We start from the raw sequence: 22,256 nt of genomic DNA on the forward strand, positions 1-22,256 counted from the left end.
CTCGGCTTGTAGGAGACCACGTCCAATTGAAGATTTATTCAGCTCTGTCTGTGAGGCCCAGTAGTGCTCAAACCACAACTCCTGCATGAGATCCTTTGTGCCCGGGATCTCCTCCGTTTTCCTGATTTCGCGCTGTATGTGGTGAACATTGGTACTTCTACTATCTACCAGTTGTCCAAGTATGCGTATGTGTAGATTACCGACATTGTAGTTCGACCTAGACGATTGTTTCTATTTATTATCCGTCAGAGCCATCGATTGGAAGATGGCTGAATGCAACAGCTCCGGGACACTCACTGCAAGCTCGTCTGCAGAAATCAATTTGACGGAACATCCACGATACGGTGCCGAACACTCATGCACCACTTCTAGGTCAATGGTTATTATGTTGCAGTCCAACTTATCAAAGAAGCATCCAAACCTTGGAGGCCTTCCTGTGACTGCTTCCTCGCCCTGCAGTATCCAAGGAGTTCGATAAACGGAGACCAGAGGGTATTTGATACACCCATATTTCACATAAGACTGTAGGTATCAAGATGGAAAAGATATCAAACTGGGTAGGGAAACAGGATGGCACTGATTTGAAGGATATGCGACGCCGAGATCGTAAAAGATATGCAGGATTATATATATACCCTTCGTACCAATGTCATATACACTACGCACTACCCCTGTTCTCATCAATTAGCTACGATCGTCCTTCAGGAGCTGGTTACACCATCTTGTTTGTCGTATGGGGTCAGACTTTCAGAAGAATTGGTTTCTTGGAGGTCAAATCAAATTTTCGTGATAGGATTAATTGACACGTAGAAAGTCTAGACTTTAAAGATTATACTGCCATGATGATCCTTGCGCGATTGTGATTGAATAGATCAGACTAGTGCTGGTCAATATTGTCATTAGCCATATAATCTTTGATTGACTGCATGGACACAACTCAAGAATAAGGTTTCGTTTAGGGACCGAAGAGTGAGTGGCGTTAAGCAATATTATCTCTCTGTCAAGAGGTTAGGATTTATATGTAACTAGGCTCGGTAACTTAGTACATATATAAGACAAACTGTGACCGTAAACAGAAGTCAAAGAACCGGATCATGGCAGATAGCAGTATGGTAGATCTTGTTGATAGAAAAATGAATCCTAATGAGCTAGTATGTGTTATACCTCTACGGTGGTGTCGCTGAGCTAATATGAACTAGATGGATTGTTTATGATATATGGAGGGCAGCAGATAGAATATTATAAGGAGAGCCCGTTTCAAAGACAATAACGTTTAAATTGAAACCCGGAGAAATAGAAGGATTATATACGAGTTGGATGTATACCGGCTGTCGCACGTAGGGGGGTTATCACCGCTTCACGCTCGTTCAATAAACGTCTTTTATATCTTTATTATGCTGCTGTAAATGTAGTGTAGTGTAATTTCTCAGTTTCCAAACAAGGATGTTGAATATTTCGCAGATTAATACATCATACCGCTCGTATGGCAGGGTAAGAATTCTTCTAAGCTCAATGTATAAATTGGTGCGTCAACAACTGATGTAGAATCTATGAAGAGATGCTTATGGAGAAACCATGCAGATAGATTCGTAAAGTAGAAAGTGGACGGAGAGAAAGAAGGAGAGAGAGACCAGCTATCTACCATATGAAGTCCCATGTGGGTCCACGTGCCTCAGGCACCTAGGCACGCAACAACAGCCAACTTGACTAAATGTTGACCGCCTATGTTGGTCCGTGCATAACGCTCTTGGGACAGGGCAACACCTGAGACTCTTGTCGACCTATCTAAAAGTGAAAGGCCGCCACTACGCTTCATGCAGAAAGTAAATCAGGCTGTGTCCGACGCTCTTGAAGCGCATCGTTCAATCCGAATCCTCGGTGATCTGCCTACCGAAAAGCTGAACCACGAAGATTATCTAGCCTCGACTCACGAATTAATCGAAAGATTCGTCGATTCTTGGAAAGAAGAGGCGGACTTAAGGCTTTTGGCGGTGGAGGTGTGGCCGCGACACACCTATTTTGCATTCGATTTCAACAATGACGAGTACAACTATGACAACGCCCATACTCAAGTGGTAGCCATACCTGTCTATCTGCTTCGGCTGTCTAGGAAAAGCCATACCTGGGCAATATTTCGACACAAGCCCCAAGACTTATCGCTCGCTAAAATAATTGCGGACCTACATGAAGCTTCCTAGAAGACCACATCAAAGGCGTGACGTGACGCATTATGCCCCTCGGAATAGCAAAAGCCCTATCGTTGCACCAGAGAACCCTACGTGAAAAAAGGGCCTACTTCAATACAATGATTTAGTATTTTAGTTATACTAATAAAAAGAAAGAATATAAAGCCCATTTCGATCATCTTATTATTATTAATAAGATTATAATAAAGATCTTTTCTAAGCTAGAAGAGATAGGTGACTTCTTTGTACTTCTATGAGTAGACTTTATAACTATTTCTAATAGTATTTCTAAATACCTCCTGTACATATTGGCACTGCATACTTTTCCCTTTCAATTTCAGTGCTCACCTCTTCCTGCTTCTTAATCCCAGGGTAGAATTAAGCGAGTCATTCGAGATGAATGACAACTTAAACTTATCGACTAAGCCTAGGACATAAGGAGCTTAACGGTCTCGACTAGAACGATGCAGTCTCTGGCGGGGAAATGATAGCACTGGCCAGGATCATGCGAGTAAGTGGTAACAACGCCGCAACATCCACCTTTCCTGCGTGGACTTCCTGTAGGGCATTCCCCAGAGTCCGGAGAGTCGATACGCCACTATTTCCAGGGGTCTTGGGTGAAATCGGACGTCCTAGTGTTTGTGCACGCGCAAGCATCCACTCTTCGGAACTGCATGCCCGCCACATTCGTTCCGGGGCAGGAAGTGGAAGTCTGAGAATCATGTTGTCGTTCAATGGCTCAAAGTAGTTCCCGGTTAATTTTTGTGTCTTCGACTCCAGGATGTTGATTATATGGACGAAGAAGAAGTTCCGACGAAGGGATTCCATGAATTTCCATTGGTTCCAGTCGTTTTCATCCTCATGGTGGATTTGAAGGGCCTTTGAATGGACGCTCGATAGTCGTCGGGTCATCTTCATATTGGTGAGTCAATCGGTTATATAAGTTGAATAATAGGTGTAACTGGCTCACCTTCAACAAGAATGAGCTATAGAGTTCGGCGGATCTCTCAAACTCCTGTCGTCGCTCCTCGCTTCCATTGCTAAATATTGGCTTCTTAACTGCAGCTGGTAAAAAGCTGGCACCGAACAGTCCCATAATCTGATAAATGCATACAGCATGCATAGTAGCCAGGCAGAACTCCGGGGTATCGGTATAGCTGTGAAAATTTCGCACAAGCTTCTCCCGCTCTTCGGATATCATCCGATCCACAAACCCAGAATCTGACCCTGCTGTGCTTGCATAGGCACCTACACAAGCTAAGGCGTCTGCCATTGGTGGTGCCATTCTACCCAAGGAACAGCGGTATAATCTGTGGTGGACGAAGGGGGACCAGAAGTCCCGGTTGAGAATGAGACTGGGATATTCCCGCAGATGCTTGAGTATCTCCTGGCATAGACTGTTTGCATCAGTGCTGATCTGGTGTCTCAGATCGACCATGAATGTGTGCCCGAAGATGAGGTGGGAGGGGCTGGAAAGCCTATTATCCAGGTTTGCGGACATTGAACGCTCCTCTTCGTTGGAACTATCGAGCCATACTCTTTCTAAAGAAGAGGGATGTGATTGGCCGCTCACTGTGGATGGACTTGATTTGTTTTCGGTGTGTTGGATGGGATCGAGACGTTTTGAAACAGATTGGTCGAAAGTTGGAGTAGACCCGATCGGGAGAGATTGAATTGGTTCAAACTCTAGAAGATGTGTTATATCTCCATTCCATGACAACGGGCTCCCAGTTATCTTAGTTGGATAAGACCAAATTTCATCTGTTATTGTATCCTCTGTAAATTGCATACCCTCCAAATCGAAGGGTGGCCATGTATCAGATAGTGGAGCGTTGGGGTCCAGAGATGTCTGATGGTTTTCATATGAAGTATCATCCAAGAATACAGGGTCTATCCCAGTAGACTGTGAGGGCTCCGATATCGTGAGATTGATATTCCGCTGTTCCTGAATAGTTGGAACCATCGTATTGACCGAGCGTAGATTCTTCCCCGCCTCTCTGTCGGAAGGGTATTGACATGAGATGTCCAGTTGAGCACATCGAGCACAGTTTGGACGGGCTAAAGAACAGCGGATCTTTTTTTGGGCGCATATTTCACAAGACTTCTGCTTGGATTTGCGGCCCTGGCCTCCTTTGGCAATACATCGGCGCCGGTGTCGATCTCGTAGATCATCTAGTAGTATAATATATTAGACACAGACCTCTTCTACCTGTTGAGTAAGAAATGAACATACGCCGTGAGTAAGTTTTGTGACAAATATCACAAGGGAATTCATTGTCATTGCCAGAGTTCCAGGAAGATGAATATTTCGACCCTTTGATTAACCCCTGACTGGATGACTCTGACTCGTGAGATTTATTCATTTCGTCTTTGCGTGGAATTAACCCCAAGATGAGTTGGTTGGGAGAGAACGAGATGGTCGATGGTCTGGTCGATGGTCTATTTGTAATTAGCTTGGGTTACTTTGCTCGCGCTAATCTAGCCGCCTCGTATAATACCACTCGGAACGAGGGCTGTAGAGAGTAATTGGTCCAAGATATGGAGAATGGAACCGTGGCCATGAGAAGTACAGGCATTCCTCCAAGAAATTTGGTCTTGGTCTTGAAGTATAACTAACTGCCCAGGTCAAGATGAAGTGTGTGAACAAAAATACCGATGCGCCAATACGACAAGACCATGTTCGCTCAAAAATGCAGATGCCATTCGTATGGATGGCTTGAGGAATTCAGCTTCAGATCTAGTGTTTGAGTTAAATTGGCTCAGATTCCAATTAAAAAAAAGAGAGGGAATAACAGTGTATTAGGACCTCCGAGTCCCGAGATGTCCAGGTAGGACACGGATAATCCAGTATTGCTCGATACTAAGACAAGGATCAACACGTTGGCTGCCCGTATCGCCAACATCATGCTAGTCGTATCCATGAATTGGAAGCATGAATTGAAAATGCGTGTCTCTAAATTATAGGAGGTCAATGTATAGAAAGAATATATTTATTTCGCGCAACACGGGATTCGTACACACGTTGTGGAGAAATAATATGCACGTGACTTTCCCAAAAGCGTAAGACCAATCACATCACATCAAAAATGACCCACATCTGTATAGCCTCAAATCGAATCTGTAAAGAAAAAGAAAAAAAGTAGCTTCTCTTTGATTGAGACATGTCATCCTTAGTGCAGGGGCCATGCTAATCTTCTCTGTATATTTTCAGTTGAATATGCCCCGAAGGGCGAAATATCTATTCGTTCAGTTCATTATAACCTCACCTTGGGGCAGAAAATGTCCGCCTATTTCGAGTGATAGAATCCGGAAGGAGCGTTGTTTGTCACATACATACATGTACGTAGTTTGATTATGTATTCTCCATATATAATGCTTTCCTTTCACGGTAAAGCCAATGTTTTGTACCATAGATGTAGCTTATTTATATGTATTTTTCAACTTCGTAATTATACAAAGTATATAAAAGAAAAATGCCTGATGTTCGAATATAAATTGCGTTCAAAGGTTCTCTGGCTAAAAGCTTGGATTACGATCTGCGGCTAATATACTAAAGCTAAAGCGAGTCTTTGCTTTGCTTCAAGAAATCCCAACTCGTCACTCAATAACCAGACTTTTTGGGCAGTGGGTGGCTCTCCTTCAAACTCTTGCTGTTGAAATAACCCAGTGATTCTCCAACGTCTCCCAGTCCTTGGAGAGAGAGCTTAGGGATGATCTATATGGCATTGCAACCTACACTTCAGAAAATGCATAGATTTGGAGTAAATGTTAACAGCAGTTCTATGGCAAATATTCCAATCAACACATCTCCACATCTCCACAGATATAAATAACTATAAATATATGTATACAACATCAATATATGTATAAACAAGAATAGCATTGTAGTCTCAGCCATCGAATTCCGATAAGAGACATTTCTGGTCCGTGCGCCCTCAACCTTCGACTTCTCCAATCCCCTTCCCCTCGACTTCCCAAAGATACTTACTTTTCCTACAGAAAATGAACTGTTTTACTTCCATGCGTCTCTGTTCAAGACGCATCTCAATAACACCTCTTACCCGACTCCCCAACCTACACAGACCGCTCACGCGCTCATTCCCGAGAATGGCATCCAGCGCGTTCCAGTTCGCCGAGGGCGAGGATGCGCAGCAACTTGCCCGAGACGCCAATGCTTTATTGCAGCAGGGCTGGGCGCAGGACGGAGACGGGATGGGGGTCACGAAAACGTTTCATTTTAAGAGCTATTTCAAGGCTGTAGTGAGTTATTATTTCTTTTTTTTTTTTCTCCTGGTCTGGTCTGGACTTAAGACTGGGACTGCTTCTAAGTTCTGGTGAGATTGGATAAACTGACAACCTATTACGGAGTAGGCATTTGTTAATATGATTGCAGCCGAGAGTGCATCCAAGAAACATCATCCCACTATGACAGTGGTAAGTGGAATCGCTTTAAATCATCGGTGCCTGGGTAAAGGAGAAAAAAAAGAAATTAAGGCTGACGCCTCATTAGCGGATTGGCTCGGTCGATGTGCACTGGACAACCCATCGTCCACGAGGATTCACCCAAAAGGATGTTACAATGGCACAACATTGTGATCAAGGTGCAGATCTGATGGGTGCTGTTGATCCAGGTCAAGGACTGAAATGTGGTCCATCTAATTGAGAATCAATTTCTCAATTTTGCGCTCGCAAATTCCTTTATTCCCCGGTCTAGCCCTCCCGTCGCACACTATCACCAGTAGATCCCCCCACCGGGCGGTTGGAGCTAGTCAGAATGAGAATTTCCCCTTGAAATCCTGAGATGACTTTTTTTTTTTTTTCTCTCTTTCTCCCGAAAGGGTCGTTCCTCGATTCCAATTCCCAATTCCCAATTCCAATGCCAATTTCTCTCAATTACATATTTATAGATCTATTTCAACGGGCTGTGTGCCATGACGTCGAATCAGTCCATGCCCACGTTCCTTTCCCGATGATCATTGCCTATATTAAACCTTGGTCGCTCCTTTTTCTCCAATGCGCTCAACCTGAAATCCTGACTTGAACTGTCTGGAGCTGTTTGGAGCTGTCTGGAACTTATCAACCATGAATCCAGATCAGCCATCAATTGGCGAACGCAGAGGTCGTCGACTTGCGCCCCTACAAACCAATTTCAGTCGACCAGCTGCTCAAAAACGGGTACAACGCCCTCGGCCAACCGAGTATTCCAGTACCAATGGATCAGAAGGTCCGGTTCCGCTCCAGGCCCCGGTTAAAAGGCAATCATCCAAAACGAGTCTGCGTAATCTCTTTGGCCATAAGCCTTCGCGCGCAGATCCCAAATTGGAGGAGATTACAGAGGCACAGTCAGAACCTCAAACTGCCATTCGGTTGGAAACAGCCCTGTCGCCCTCGATTATGAGCCCCCGAACTATAGACTCCAATCCCACCATTACCTCCCCGACAATTACCTCCCCGACAGAACGATCGCGCATAACATTGAAACCCTCCCGTCCGAAACCCGACCCCAAACATGCGAACCAGGAACAGTATGGCTGGAAGCCTCCCCCATTGTTCCAGGCCTATCCCCAATCTACCAAGCATGCCTGTCTCCCGGCACCTGCTCTCTCTGCGGATTCCATCTTGCGCCTGCACGCGACCACCGCAAGGAGCTCTACCGACGATAACCCTGCCAATCCCTTAGAACAAGATGAGGCCGCCAATGCCGCGCGTAAAAAGCGGGAACAGAAGCAGAGGAAGCATCTCCGGACGCTATCCGGTACCATCAACAAGGTGGATTGGACTGAGAAAATATATGTCCTAGCAACCACTGGTTATATCCTCCAATATGCAGGCGAAGGAAAGCACGACCGTCTTCCGGAGAGGATGCTACTGCTAGGGCCCAAGTCTGTCGCATTTGCTAGTGATGCTATCCCCGGGAAACACTGGGTAGTCCAGGTCTCTCACAATCCAACAGATGATGATTCCGCCGTGCCGGAGCCCCCCAAACCTCGGTTTTCGCGCTTTGGCTTCCACAAACCGAATACCCGGCGGTTTTCGCGCAACTTTCTTCTGGTGTTCGACAACCCCGAAGATATGATTGGCTGGTTGGTGGCCGTTAGAGCTGAGATTGAAAAACGAGGAGGACGCAAATTCACGCAAGAGAAGCACTCGGATGAAGACACGATGCCTCAGCTGCGGTCCAAAACAAGCGTTCGACAAATGATACAGAAAGATCCCCATCGCATTTCCAGTCTTTTCCTTCAACCCCAGACCCTGCAATCGCCCACTGAAGAAGTAGATGGCCATTCTGTCGGTGCCGCAACATGGCAATCTCGCCGCAGTTCATATGCGTCAGTTAATCGTCGCTCAACGGTTGAATCGCGATCCGGATCAGTGTCGACTGGCCGAACTGAGGCCACAAATCCTACCAACGGTTCTGCTTCGATCAGGTCTGACATTCGTTCTTCGTCATTCACTTCTTCGAATATACCCAACTCGCCGCCAATAGGCACCGGTGCTTTCAGACCTGATGAGCCTCTGCCGGAAGAGCTTGATCGAATATATACGCGCAGCCCACCCGCTTCTAGTCAAGGGAAACGTCAATCCTTATATAAGCCCCTGCCACCTCAACCTCCCCCAATTACCGACTTCACGGAGGAGCCGCAGGCGAATCACCCGCCGCCTATTCCCGAAACTCTCATCCGCAGTGCTTCACCTCCAGCGCCTAATTTCAGTGTCCCCTCGTTTAGCAAGAAATTCGTTCCGAGATCGGGGCCGATCCCTATTTCTCATGCCTCTCCTCCCTCGTCAATTAATGGGTCTGCACGCCGCGCCGAGACAGTCCCAAATATGTCTACATTTGCATCTCCCCCACAATCCCCGACATTCAGCGTCGCCAGTTCGCGCTACACAGATTCATCCGAGCCCAGGCGGGTACTACGACCCTCAAATTCAGAGGATGCACTGGCCAAAACCATCCGTCCAATGCAGAATGCCCAAAGCTTCTCCCGGGCGCCCATAACAGCGCCTCCTACAGGACCTCTGCCTGATCCAACAGCATCTTCCCACCCAGTCAGTCTGATCGGCCGCTCGAGTTTGAGTCGGAAACCCATCAATGCAACCCAAGTCCAACCTGCTCCTCCACCGACAAACCCAATACCGCGCAAGAGAGTCTCCACTATATACCCAGACAACCAAGCTGCTCAGAGCATGTTACGCCGCAAGAGCATGCCCGGTCTTGGTTTAACAAGCGGGCCCCCATCTGCACCACCCCCCAATTGCCCACTCCCTAAACTCCCCTCCCCCGCCCCTCCTATCGCCAACACCACCACCCCTGCTACTTCCACCGGCACGACCGCCCCACAGATGCTATCACCCTGGTCTCCAACGTCTCCAACGCAACGGTTCTACGGATCCGAGCCAGTGCGAGATCACGTCGAAGATCGGAAGAGCGGTGCCCATACCCCAAGCAATAATCCAGCAAGCAATCTCCCACGAACTGCTCGGCATTCGAAACTGATCAAGAGTCCCCTGGTCTAAATCCACCCTCTCTGTGACTCACCATCGCATCTATAACAATTTACCTCGCTACAACGTCGATACTCCAATGTCCCATTCACCTCATATCCCTGACCTTGGACTTTTCCTACGATCTCCTTCTCACGACAAATACCTTGAGATGCATTCCCTATACCCTCTTTCCTTTCTCGAATTTGTTGTTACTATCTATATCTGGCTTTTCGGCCTCGGCCTTACTCAGCATCGTATACCCCTTTTTGCATCTATTGCATATCTGAGAGCCTACCATATCCATTCTCTTATTGCGCGCATCGGTGATACCATGCTTGCGTGCATATGTTAGTTCCTTTTTTGTCTATACTATCTATGCATTACTCTCTTCGTTTTGATTGTTTCGATTGGCATTTGTTCTTGTACATGTATATACCCCGTTTTATTCTATTTTCTTGTTTTGTATTGGAAGCTTATCTCTTCTCTCTTCTAACCTCGGTATTTTCTGTCTTCTGTTTCCTATTGGGATTCCATAAGCTACGGCGGATGGGTTTACATTGGGTATAGAGCATAGAACCGAGTCTGTACATTACCATATTTCCTTGTTTTCTACTGCCTGCAATATTCCTATATCAATTTGATGCTACATGAACCCAAATAGAAGTTGTGTAATGAAATAAAGGCAGAAACCGAGGGAAATAAAGGCTTTCCCAGTGATATCAATTCTCAGGGTAAGTAAGACCCAAAACGCCAGAATGAACATGGAATAAGGATCTTGCAAATACAAATCTCGGACGGCTTGAAATAAGCACCCGCATAAGAAAGACCGTGGAAGACCAATTCTGATCTATCGGCTTTGAATGTCGTTCGAAACGTAGTAGCACTACTCCTCCACCTCTTCCACACTTGCGGTCAGGCCTCGTCGCGCTGCGACTGTGGACGGGGTAGAAGTGGGCTTGGCGGAGGTTGTGGTCGCCGAGGGGGCATCTGAGGGAGCAGCTGCGGTAACTGGGGCGGGAGCAGAGACTGAGGCCTTGGATTTGCTAGACTTTTTGCTCTTTTTTGTCTGTGGGATTGAATTGTCAGTTTTGCTATTTCTGGGGAATATAAGGATGGAACAGATGCATACCTCTTGCCAACCCCATAGAGGCTTGAAGCTGTCGAAGAATCCAACATCCTCGAACAGATTGGGGAAGAGCCAGAGACCTGGGGCCACGGTGAAGACAGTAACGCAGAAGAGAATCAAACGGAAGATAGCCATGGCGAAGAAGAGACCCAACAGTCCCATCATGCCAACACTCAGATACCACACTCCCTGGCGCATGATCATAGGCCACAACGGGAACAGGACAACGGCGAAAATACCCGCGACCACGGCGGCGGCCATGGCCTTTTGCTTCCACTGTGGGCCGTCATACAACCAAACATAATGCATCATAGGGTCGGTCTCCTGGTGCTGTTCGATCTTCACGGTCCATAGGCCCTTGGTGCGGTTCTTGGGTTTGGCATGGTTATGTCCTTCATGGGGATCAACCTTACTGACTCGGAGAGCCAAAAGGGAAAGTGGAAGAAGCTTGAAAACGTTCTCGGCGGAGGCGCGATCGGTCACTGGGGGGGAGGAGGGAGTTCTTCTTTGAGGCGGCTTTGGCATAGGCGGGGGATTCAATGGCCCGGATTGCGCGCTTGACTGTATTGAAGAAAGTCCTGTTAGATGGGGATTCCTCGTAATGTAGTTAGATGTTGGTGGCTGCTCACCCTTGAACATGTCCTTGCGCTGTCCGTCCATGATACATGTGCGTGGCTTGAGGTTTTGCGACCGCAGCCAGTTGGCCACTGCCACTGCCTTTGGGTCCGGAGGATTGTTGGGGTTCACAGGAACCTGTTGTGTGGTTGTGTGTTGGTGCTGCTGGGGTGCGGGCGATGCAGCTTGTTGTCCTTCTGCTTGACCCTGTTCGGCTTGAATCTTTTGTTGCTGCTGATGGGCTTGCATTGCTCGCATGCGCAACTGCGCAACATATTGTTCAGTGGTCAGGCCAAGCTTTGTAGCATCAGCAGTTAGCTGTTCACGCTGCTTTGCGGCGAATTGCTGGGGCGTCATCCCTCGTTTAGCGGCTTCGGCGGCGAACTGTTGCTGCATGGCCGCCATTTGCTCAGGGCTGGGCTGGCCGGGGGTGGCCATTTTGAATTAAAAATTGGAAATAAAAAGAAGAGAAAAAGGAAGTCCTAAGGGCAGAGAAGAAGTTGTTGAAAGAAAAGAAAGAGAAGTGGCCAGATTGACTCAGCTGATTTGTCCGCCCTCCCGATTTCCCCGGTCAAGCTTAATCTTCTTCTCTTTTACATTCAACGTCGCGCTGAACACTCTGAACACTGAACACTGAACATGAGCTTCATGAGCTTCAGACCTATTTTCATGTCGATGCTCAATGTCTGTCCAATATGACTCTTCAGAAACCCTGTTGAACGCTACCTGGGTGGCTGTTTTACTGGTATGTCTCAGTTCACAATTAATTGCCCTCCCACACTCATATGAATATCTTGAGATAGAGCGAACGAGATGTGGCTGGTCAAATTCCACTTAATTATGTGACAAACCCTGCTGTGTCACTGTCAGCGGCCTGCTTTGGAAACCGCATCTATGATCGACAAGACGCTGCAAAATGTTTCTCTAATCTTGTCGCAGTTGGGTACCGACGTCTTGTTGTCGATCTATATTGGTCGGTCAACCGTAGGACTTGGTCTTTCTGTCCGGTGTCTGTTCCAGCCGAATCTAAAGTGACTGTATCCTCGGCTGGACACTCTCTCTATGAGCTAGGCTCATACAAGTGCACCAACGACCTCGATCCCTACACCTTGGCGGAAGTGCTTGTAGGTTATTTCCGTGACACAAACTCACGTTTGACCGTGTACACAACCTATCTCGTTCTTAATCTCCATGTCGCCGCAAGTGACTCCACGCCAGATGATCCTGCTCCTACCATCTCAGAGGGTCAAATGCCATCGGGAACTGAGCTAGCCGGCTCGATCCTCGGGATGGCCCTTCAGGACTTTATCTATAGCCCAGCTCAGCTTGCCTCGGACCGAAGAAATTTAAACCAGTCATGGTACAAGGTCGAGCAGGGCTATATGCCCATCACAGAGTATTTCACCGTCCATGAAAATGAAGCGGGTGAGCAGAGCACTCCGGATGGCTGGCCATCGTCAAAGTACATTCAGCTTGCGAAACGCGATCGAGTACTCATTGAATACGGCTCTATCGATTCCCAACTGATGAATTACAATCTGTCTACCGAAGAAAATTTGGTCTTTCCTCCCGGGCAACTGACCTCTGAAGTGGAGATCTCCACAACCACCAACAACACTGTCCCTAAAGGCTGTCTGTATGAGCCTGGGCTCACACGCGTGTCTCAAACCAACTCATCATGGGCTATATCCAGTCGCTTTCCTGTCCCTGATGGTCTTTCGACAGATGAGACGATGGCTTCACTGTCGAATGTTCTCTCTGACATTACAGCTTGTGGTCTCTCGCCAATGCTCAACACCACCCTCTTCGGCCAGACTGCAGACCAGCAAGTTGAACATTACCGTAATGTCTCCCTCGCCTCTTCCTGGGCTTGGGCTATCGGTGAGCCACATGATGCAAAATATGGCGGTGGCAGCGGTGGCGACGGTGACCCCAAGTATGACCGCTGTGCGATCATGGATCTAACGCTGGACGGCCACTGGCGATCTACGAATTGCACTGAGCAGCGGCGTGGCGCCTGTCGAATCGGTAATTCGCCTTTCTCCTGGGTCCTGTCAGACTCGACCGAATCTTTCTCCAATGTGTCGAACACCTGTCCGCCAGGATCGAGCTTCGCTATACCGCGCACTGGTCTCGAAAACACGTATCTCTACAGACACCTTCTCTCTCTGCCAGAGACAGAAGTTGACTTGAGTTCTACAAATCCCACCCATCGAGAGGTGTTCGTAGACTTCAACTCGATAGATGTTACTTCCTGCTGGGTATCCGGTGGCTATGAGGCGAGGTGTCCCTATGCCTCTGACCCGCAGCAAATCAAGCGCAGAACTGTGCTTGTGGCTTCAATTGCGGGTATCATCATTCTTATTATCACGGCCTTGACTTTCTTTGTCAAGTGCAACGCCAACTGCCGAAATTCCCGGCGTAGAAAGCGTGTCATCGAAGGATGGGAATATGAAGGTGTTCCCTCATGAGACACTCTATGCACTTGAAATTATCTCGGTGATCCCTGAGGGTGCTATCTCGGCCTTTTAGAGTGTAAACGGCGGACCTTCAATGCCCTCCAGTATAAAAAGGCCTGTCTTCGCTGCTCTTCCTCCCTTTCTCTGACTTTTCCATTCTTCCGGATCGAAATTATTTTGCTCCCTACCACAGTATTCATTACAGTAATAATTATCCTTCTATGGTACCTATTCAATCTATTCGTTCTACAAGTGCCCGAACTGCTCTCTGTCCATTTCCTTTGATATGGATTGGAGAAGTATTGCAAGGCTTCCGTAAGTAGCAGTAAATAGTTCATATCATCCGCTTCAACGCAGATCCTCTTGTGTGGGATTGTACATTCTCTCGTGAATCCTCCTCTCTTCACATTCACTCCGTTCGGTGCAGTCGCTCTGCACCTCTTGGCGCCTTCGGGCATATAGTGCCGCACCACGAGCCGCAACAAAAGTTGGATTTATTGCGAGTTTGATATTGACAGGATCAAGCGAGAGTTCAGACATAGAATCCCTTAAGGTAGCTAGGAAGCGGGGATGCGTTATGCTCTCACCAGCTAAAAGGAGATGCGTAACCGTGTATTCGTACTCCCGAGGCAGGATCTGGAGTTGCGAATGAAGACGGTCCCATATTGCGGCCTCATCTTTCTCGAGAAGACGATCTAGCCCAATATCGTAATCCACGAGTTGCATGGCAACATAGGCAACCCGACTGAAAGCTTCACTAGCTGTACCTTCCACAATACTAGCATATAAGAGATTGCGGTTATAGGAAACAAACAATATATTAGCATCGGGTGACTCTGCAAATTCGTCCATGCAATCGGAGCGATCCAGGTAATTGGTGCATAGTCCATAACCGTTCGCCCCATAAGCAGCATCTGCTTCCAATAGCCGCTGTGTGTAATAAGGGCTGTCGTGTCCAACCCATGAGCGTAGATCTAACATTCGAAGTGCAGCGTTGATTGTCGCTGTACTAAGCGACTGGAAGCCGGGGTCTGTAACGGCAACCCTGCCGAGAGGCTGGGAGATTTTCTTTTCAGTGGAGGCTTTCAGTTCGTGGAGTAAATCGCTAATTATTTCGACGTCATCTGCTTTAACTGGTCGACCGAGTTTCGTGTTCAGCCGATGCCACCAGTCTCTCCACGGTGATGACACGCCCGGAAGGAGATGTTCCAATAAGCGTGATAGAAGTTCACTTATTAAACCGAGGGTTGAGCCTGCTAAAGGCTCAGATTCGGTAGTCAGACGTGCCATAAGTTCGAGGTACTTCGGACTCCCCGGAACCTTCGCAACCTCGACAACAGTTCCATTATGGTAGTGCACCACGGCTGTCCTATATTCCTCAAACATTAGATATATTTGTAGGTAATAGAAAGAAAACCATTAGGAAACCCACCCGTATGAGGGGGTCAAATCGAAGCCAACCCCAGGTGCATCATGAACCTTTGCGGGAAGACATGTATCACACCACTGAGCGAGACAGTCGAACCCGTATCCAATATTGATAAAAGACACAAAGAATGCCAGTGAAAACAGCCACCACAGGGTTCTCATTCTCATGAGGATGGGGTGTTGATGTGCATATGTTTTGCAGGACTAGATTTCGTGGAAAGCCAGATAGAACATGTCTAACTCACCGCTGCGAAGGGGCAGAACGGCCGTATGTAAACCAGCAAATGCCTATGGTTCACTGCTATGGTTTACTTCGAAATAAACATTGAACACATTGGTATATTGGAATAGAGTACAGCAAGGTTCAAATGTTCATTGGTCAGAACTACATACAAAAATGATATCCATAATACACAAACAATTCCCAATCCATAACATATTTCCATGAAAATCAAACTGGAAACGGGATATCAAAGTCCCAAACAAAAGCAAGTCGCTACATGCCATTCATGAAGACAAACCGTAAGTAAACTCCTGGAGAAAAAAAAAAGAAAAACGATAGATATCACATTCAAAGTCCGGCGAACCGAGCCCATCCTGCAGCCCGATTTGGTGAAGCACTCGGAGTCTGTCTGTGACTTTCGTTCTGGTTGTGGTCAGGTTGCTCATCGAGAAGGTTGTTGCTGCGCCCTTCTTCGGCGACCTTGCCACTCACATCGCGGCGGCGTCCGACGCCCAGGCCGGCGATGTAACTTCCATACGAGGATAAAGATGAACCAACTCCTGCTGCAATTCCAGGCCGAGCAGTCTCTGCACCAGTGTTGCTCACGACACGGCCCTTGCGGTCGCTTTCGGTGGCGCGGGGCGAAACAGGCATCCTTGTTGAGAGGTACCCGTTCTCTTCATCATCGTTCTTCTTGAGAGACTCATAAGCAGACATCTTGCTGCTACGTTTCTTCTGAAGCTTGGTGGGCTTACGAACTATCTGTTCGCTTGGCTCGTGAGACACGGCCAACCCAGGCTTGCCATCTACATCCAGCTCGCCATAGAATCGGGTCTTGGGTGAAGTGGGGTTGAGGTTCTCGTGTGGAACAGACACTGGCTGTGTCTGTGCATTGTATGATAGATTTGGGCTATCGCCCAAGACAACGCGGCGCACGGGATCGGTATTCTCGGGCTTCTCAGTCAGAATAGGTTGTGGGGTTGGTGGATTAAGCATGAGCGGGTTAAATGGAATATAGCCATCACGGTCGTCATCAAGGTCGTCTCTGTGATCTTCTGGGTCTGGGAATATGTCCATGCGCTGATCACCCACATCTTGTTCACGACGGCCATCATCAAGGCCATAGAATTCATGCATGGCGACTGACGCATATTCACCGCGAACATCTTCTGGAATAGTAGTTCCGACACTTTGATCCGGCTTGGAGCCATAAGCAAACCAGTCTCGAATGCCACTACCGGCGGACGTGGCGGTTTTTCGGCTGTAGACAGAGGAGGACTGACGCAGAGTGGCTGCGTTCCCATCCTGCGTCTCACCCATTGGCGATAGAGACCGTTCAGAGTAAGCCACCCAATTATCGGACAATGGGCTGACGGTTTCCGATCGATCAGCAGTGCGCGATGACAGGTTACGCATTTGAGCAGTGGCATTGATGATTTCGGGGGCGTGCGAGGCAACTTTTCGATATTCTGGGGCAGGTGTTTGTGTTGTAAAGTCATATGGCTGGCTCGCTGTTTCTTGGAAGAGTGTCTCGGGACTAGAAGGATCCATGTGAGGTTCTGTTGGGGATTCTAGGTGGGATAGGCGATGCTGATAAAAGGAAGGGTGTGACTGCCGCTGCTCGTCGAGCATACCCATTGATTCGCGGTTGAAATCACCACCAGAAGACCGTTCGCGTGTGTGCAGGAATGGTACGCTGCGAGGAGATTCAATGAGCGGATCCTCGAATGTCGAATCCAGGGTGGATTGGCTCAGATGTTTCTCCTCCATTTGAGTCTCCTGGTGGGTCTTACGGGGACGTGCAGTCAAATTGTCTTCAAGTGGGTTCATGTCAGGCGGTAGGCGGGAGATCTTCCGGAATGTGACAGCCAAGAAAACCGATATGGAAAGGGAGATGAGGTGCAAACTGCCATTTGCGATAGCCAAGATGAAGGTGGCCTCCGACAATTTCACAGTCAGGTCGCCGTTGTTGAACAGAGTTTCCCAATGGTATGCATTGGAATTCCATTCTCCATACGCCATAAACGCAGTAAACACGTAGAATGGGATGAGTCCAAAGTCGAGAATCGCAGCGAATAGCCCATAGCTGGCTTGAGAGCCTGCGGGACGGGTAATAACAGATCGAGAATTATGGTAAATGGCGTATATCGTGTGGAGAATTGCAACTATGGGCTACAATAGAGGTCAGCAAGAGAAAGCTTTCTTGGGTGGACTGTACTGACGCCGGCGCGAATGATCCAGATGACGGTCACTGCAGCTCCCTTAATAACGACAGAGCAAAACAGGGACCCGAGAGCCCCCAGAAGAGCGAGCACCCGAAGTGCGAGCTGGGTTGATCGTGCATACTTGACCCGATCCTTCGTTTTGTGGCTCATGGGTGTAAATGAGCTGGCCGTATTGAAGGAACCCCACTACATCCACCATTAGCAGAACCCACCATTAATTTCCAAGTTATCGCACATACCGTGTCAGGATGGCGGTTTAGATTTATTAGCGGCCCTTTTTTCTTGGGCTTTTCTGCTGGACGAGTCCAGCTCGCCTCTGTCGCGGCTCTCGGGTTGAAGCCGCGGTCGGTCGGACCTTTAAAGTTGTAGGCGGACGGACTTTCATAAAGGAATGGAGGTGACGATCTCCCCATGGTAGCGACTGAAAGCCACTCGTGGCACCCACGCGAAGCAAAAGAGAGGAATGTGAAGAACCTTGGGAATGTGAGATGCGACTGTCAGCTCTCCTGGGATGAGCTCAGGTCTGAGTGACTATGTTGTACATCTGCAAACATGTGATAGTCACCCGGGGCAACCGATAAGATCATGTGACATGTCTCATTATCTCCGATCACCTCCGAGGTTTCTCATCCATGCATCATGCGCCTAAAGCAGACCTTTGTATGTGCTCAATGCACCGTGCGGCTTAATCGCCGACCTCATCTACAATATCAGAGCTTTGTATCTCAATTTACAACCAAACGCTCCAACTGTCATGTCGCCCAAACCGACCGACCCGTTCGTGTGGCCATCGTGGGCTCCGGCCCAGCGGGATTCTATGCTGCCTATCGTCTTTTGGCTAAACAGCAGGATGCGATAGTTGATATGTATGAGAAGCTACCTGTACCATTCGGCTTGGCTAGGTTCGGTGTTGCTCCGGACCACCCCGAAGTCAAGGTGAGTCACAGTAAACCACGATTCCATGATGAGTCGACCATTGAACATTGTATGTAGGAATAAGCTCATGATTATATGAAAATTAGAATTGTGAAGATAAATTTACAGAGGTGGCCGAGTCCACGCGCTTCAATTTTGTCGGTAATGTCGACCTCGGACATGATCTACCGCTCGCTGCCCTCAAGCCACACTACGATGCCATCATATTCGCCTACGGTGCCTCAAAGGATAGAGAGCTGGGGATTCCTGGAGAACAAGCTCTGCATAGTGTGCACTCAGCCCGTGCTTTTGTGGGGTGGTACAATGGTCTTCCAGAGCACAGAGATCTCGACCCAGACCTAAGCGGAGAGAACGCCGTCATTGTCGGACAAGGCAACGTTGCACTAGACGTTGCCCGGATTCTTCTTTCAGACGTCGATACCCTGCAAAAGACAGATATAGCAGATTATGCTGTGGAAAAACTCGCCGCAAGTCGCATTAAGCGAGTGCGAGTTGTTGGGCGTCGCGGACCTCTGCAGGTGAGTTACCATGTATTGACTATTGATACCCACGGGTTTCTAACTACTTGACTCAGGCCTCCTTCACTATCAAAGAGCTCCGTGAAATGTTACAGCTTCCAGGTGTATCATTTGATCCCATTCCAAAGGATATCTTTCCGCCGGAAGAAGTAGTATCAGCACTGCCCCGAGCGCAGAAGCGTCTAATGCAGCTCTTGGCTAAAGGATCAGCCAATGACCCTCTGACAGCCCCAAAGTCTTGGTCTTTGGATTTCTTACTTGCTCCTGATTCTCTTCACTGGTCGCCTGTTTACCCGTATCATCTATCCCATGTAAAGTTTTCTCGCAACGAACTCGATCCATCCGACCCCCACAGCCCCAACTCCAAAGTGTCTCCAAAGCACTTGTCGAGCGGAAAGCGTGCACAGGTCAACCTACCAGCTTGCGTTTTCTTCCGCAGCGTGGGCTACAAATCCCTTCCTCTTCCAGGACTAGAGGATCTCGGTATCGACTTCGATACCCGACGCGGTATCATCCCGAACGATGGATTTGGCCGTGTAACAAGCTTGTCGAACAAGGGCGAGCCTGAAAGTTTGCCTGCCGGGTCTCTTATCTCCCATCTACCCGGCCTGTACTGTGCTGGCTGGGTGAAGCGAGGCCCAACGGGTGTAATTGCCTCCACAATGACCGATGCGTTCAATACCGCAGATACCATTGTGCAAGATCTGGCAAAACGTGCCGATTCAGTGTCCTTGCTTCATGCACCCGATCACAGTAGCGGTCTAGGCTGGGACGGAGTAAAAATCGAGGCCCAACGGCGCGGTCTACGCCCCACGTCGTGGAAAGACTGGCAGCGAATTGATGCGGCAGAGCGAGAAAGCGGCCAACTAAAGGGCAAGCCTCGGGATAAGCTTGGGCGTGTAGAAGAAATGTTGAAGGTTCTTGATTGAACCTTTATGTATATTATGGACTAATCTGTATACCTGGTTTGACAAATCTAATTACATACTCGGTCCAACACTCTCATCTTTGCCCGCGTATTACCCAGCGCTTCCGTGCTCCATTATGTTCCTTCGTTATCACATTCCATGAATCTTGTCTAGCCATTACTACGCGCATGCGCTAGCATCCACTTCGACGTAAGTGGCGTCAATACGACCGAGTTGCTCCGCCAGACCATTGGTCAGCGTGTTCATGGCTCGCAAGCCAATGTTGAAGCCACCCGGGGCGGCGTCGACAGCAATGACATTGATTGTCTTGTCGATCTTGCCGTTCGAGTAGTGCAACGCATAGCATTTGCCGCAGTTAGGACTGTTCCAGCCTGGGATGGTGATCGCACCGCCAATGTTTGGGAAGCTTGGCAGCGATGCGAAGTCGGTGTAGCCTTCAGTGATCAGGCCATTGATACCATCGGAGCAGGCGACGGTGGTCAGAGAGGATGTTCCAACATCATATTTGAGGTCGTAGGATACGGACACTGTCTGCGCTGCCGCCACAGCCGGAGCAGCAGAAACGAGGCTGAGGGTTGCCAAGAATGCAGAGGTGAAGGCGATGGTGGACTTCATATTTGTAGAGGACTTGGTGGTACTTTGCGGAAGAGGGTAATGTTTTTGTTGCTTTTGTATCTACTTTGCTCCCTCCTCGACGAGGTTTATATATCTTCTTCACTCAGGCCTCCCTTCACTCAGGCCTCCAATCTAATATTGTTCTATTTCCTCTTTGATGGCAGGCTGCATCCGGCACAGGTCTTGGGTGAAGGTCTCAGACTCACAGGTGACACGGCCCAAATAGGATACCCTCATATTGGGTCCATCATCAGCCGATACTCCCATAACGAGATCCCCCCAGAAACCGGTGCAATAAGGCCGAGGACTATTGTGGGGTTCACGAGGAAGCATGCAGGCAGACTGAGACATGGCATATCTTGGCTGCTATTTTTGTCCGGTCCAGAAAATGACTGCATAGTTGATCCACATACAGCTCACGCGAGACTCTCTTTATGCTACGGTATAGGGCGACTGCATTCGAGGTTGCATCGAGCAATATGGGCAGATGCCACAGCCACATTGTATTTCGATCTGAGTTTGAATCAAAATTCGATATTAGGTTCATAGGCTGACCTCATAAAACTAGGAAAAAGAAAAAAAGAAGGAAATGAGTGTACTGTAGGTAAGTAACGTAACTCAAGACCATAAAAAGCAAAAAGAAACGTCCCCGGGAAGGCTTGAACTTCCAACCTCCCGATTAACAGTCGGACGCGCTAACCGATTGCGCCACGGAGACTTGAGATGGCGAAATCACTGGATGTGGAACTCATGTACCAAAACTAAATGTAAGTCAAAAAGTTGGCTTCGAAGTTGGTCTGTTGCTATTCTAACATCTGTTCTATGGTTTTGTCCTATGATGGATCACGGTTATAAAGATATTTGTTTTATTATGTAGCCTGAGGTATAGAAACAATCAAAATAAGTACTGTTTTCTCAACAAGTACGTCTCCGTGGCGCAATCGGTTAGCGCGTCCGACTGTTAATCGGGAGGTTGGAAGTTCAAGCCTTCCCGGGGACGTTTCTTTTTGCTTTTGCTTTTATATATCTATATATATAGTCTTGGTTTGGTTGTTGGGTGTCACATTACTTACACTCATCTCCTGCTTCATTTCTTTTGGGGAGTATTTTTTTCTTATCTCTGTCATTTGATTGACTTTATGAGCAGGGGGAGATCCCTGTTCAAAGGCAGAGCTCACATACATACATGTTTTAGTATCTAGTTAGTTAGTTATGGTTGTGTTTTTGACTAAACCTACATACATATATATGTACATAGTAAATTTCAATATTGGTTCAAATTGTTGGCTAATCCATTACTTACATTTCTTTTATCTTCGACGACATATGCAAATATTATACGCGGACAATCCGAAAATATTCAACGTCTTAGCTGCCGCTACCACTAGACTAGCCCCAGGTCGGATGGCGCGCCAAGTAAGGCACAATTCGGTGTCACCGATTCCCTGAAGGCACTACACTATGTATCTGCCTTGACACCGAGCACAGCACGTAACATAGCTGCCATA

General features: G+C 48.0%; 9 protein-coding genes across 9 annotated transcripts; 4 read left to right on the forward strand and 5 right to left on the reverse strand.

The window, feature by feature from the left end:
• Positions 1 to 2,642: 2,642 nt before the first annotated feature.
• N7516_007731 (uncharacterized protein) lies at positions 2,643 to 4,149 on the reverse strand (the record flags this gene model as incomplete). Its single annotated transcript, XM_057220451.1, has 2 exons — positions 2,643 to 3,098; positions 3,157 to 4,149. The coding sequence occupies 2 exons, from the start codon at positions 4,147 to 4,149 to the stop codon at positions 2,643 to 2,645; spliced, it is 1,449 nt and encodes a 482-aa protein (XP_057074542.1).
• Positions 4,150 to 6,293: 2,144 nt separating this feature from the next.
• N7516_007732 (4a-hydroxytetrahydrobiopterin dehydratase) lies at positions 6,294 to 6,849 on the forward strand (the record flags this gene model as incomplete). The annotated part of the gene is made up of 3 exons (XM_057220452.1): positions 6,294 to 6,446; positions 6,558 to 6,620; positions 6,697 to 6,849. 3 exons carry the CDS (start codon positions 6,294 to 6,296, stop codon positions 6,847 to 6,849), a joined length of 369 nt encoding a protein of 122 aa, XP_057074543.1.
• A 419-nt stretch (positions 6,850 to 7,268) lies between these two features.
• Positions 7,269 to 9,704, forward strand: N7516_007733 (peptidase family M20/M25/M40 protein; the record flags this gene model as incomplete). The annotated part of the gene is made up of 1 exon (XM_057220453.1): positions 7,269 to 9,704. The coding sequence occupies one exon, from the start codon at positions 7,269 to 7,271 to the stop codon at positions 9,702 to 9,704; it is 2,436 nt and encodes an 811-aa protein (XP_057074544.1).
• An 853-nt stretch (positions 9,705 to 10,557) lies between these two features.
• Positions 10,558 to 11,853, reverse strand: N7516_007734 (Sec62 family protein translocation protein; the record flags this gene model as incomplete). Its single annotated transcript, XM_057220454.1, has 2 exons — positions 10,558 to 10,740; positions 10,804 to 11,853. The coding sequence occupies 2 exons, from the start codon at positions 11,851 to 11,853 to the stop codon at positions 10,558 to 10,560; spliced, it is 1,233 nt and encodes a 410-aa protein (XP_057074545.1).
• Positions 11,854 to 12,097: 244 nt separating this feature from the next.
• N7516_007735 (Lectin C-type domain protein) lies at positions 12,098 to 13,886 on the forward strand (the record flags this gene model as incomplete). The annotated part of the gene is made up of 2 exons (XM_057220455.1): positions 12,098 to 12,160; positions 12,219 to 13,886. The coding sequence occupies 2 exons, from the start codon at positions 12,098 to 12,100 to the stop codon at positions 13,884 to 13,886; spliced, it is 1,731 nt and encodes a 576-aa protein (XP_057074546.1).
• Positions 13,887 to 14,222: 336 nt separating this feature from the next.
• Positions 14,223 to 15,470, reverse strand: N7516_007736 (uncharacterized protein; the record flags this gene model as incomplete). The annotated part of the gene is made up of 2 exons (XM_057220456.1): positions 14,223 to 15,243; positions 15,307 to 15,470. 2 exons carry the CDS (start codon positions 15,468 to 15,470, stop codon positions 14,223 to 14,225), a joined length of 1,185 nt encoding a protein of 394 aa, XP_057074547.1.
• Positions 15,471 to 15,873: 403 nt separating this feature from the next.
• Positions 15,874 to 18,163, reverse strand: N7516_007737 (uncharacterized protein; the record flags this gene model as incomplete). Its single annotated transcript, XM_057220457.1, has 3 exons — positions 15,874 to 17,697; positions 17,748 to 17,936; positions 17,990 to 18,163. 3 exons carry the CDS (start codon positions 18,161 to 18,163, stop codon positions 15,874 to 15,876), a joined length of 2,187 nt encoding a protein of 728 aa, XP_057074548.1.
• A 226-nt stretch (positions 18,164 to 18,389) lies between these two features.
• On the forward strand, positions 18,390 to 20,133 carry N7516_007738 (NADPH-adrenodoxin reductase; the record flags this gene model as incomplete). The annotated part of the gene is made up of 3 exons (XM_057220458.1): positions 18,390 to 18,686; positions 18,773 to 19,204; positions 19,261 to 20,133. 3 exons carry the CDS (start codon positions 18,390 to 18,392, stop codon positions 20,131 to 20,133), a joined length of 1,602 nt encoding a protein of 533 aa, XP_057074549.1.
• Positions 20,134 to 20,292: 159 nt separating this feature from the next.
• Positions 20,293 to 20,748, reverse strand: aspf13 (allergenic cerato-platanin Asp F13; the record flags this gene model as incomplete). The annotated part of the gene is made up of 1 exon (XM_057220459.1): positions 20,293 to 20,748. One exon carries the CDS (start codon positions 20,746 to 20,748, stop codon positions 20,293 to 20,295), a length of 456 nt encoding a protein of 151 aa, XP_057074550.1.
• Between the last annotated feature and the right edge of the window lie 1,508 nt (positions 20,749 to 22,256).

The sequence above is a fragment of the Penicillium verrucosum genome (genome assembly GCF_028828655.1).
Source record: "Penicillium verrucosum strain IBT 35672 chromosome Unknown utg000002l_segment0_segment0, whole genome shotgun sequence".
Classification (NCBI taxonomy): Eukaryota; Fungi; Ascomycota; class Eurotiomycetes; order Eurotiales; family Aspergillaceae; genus Penicillium; species Penicillium verrucosum.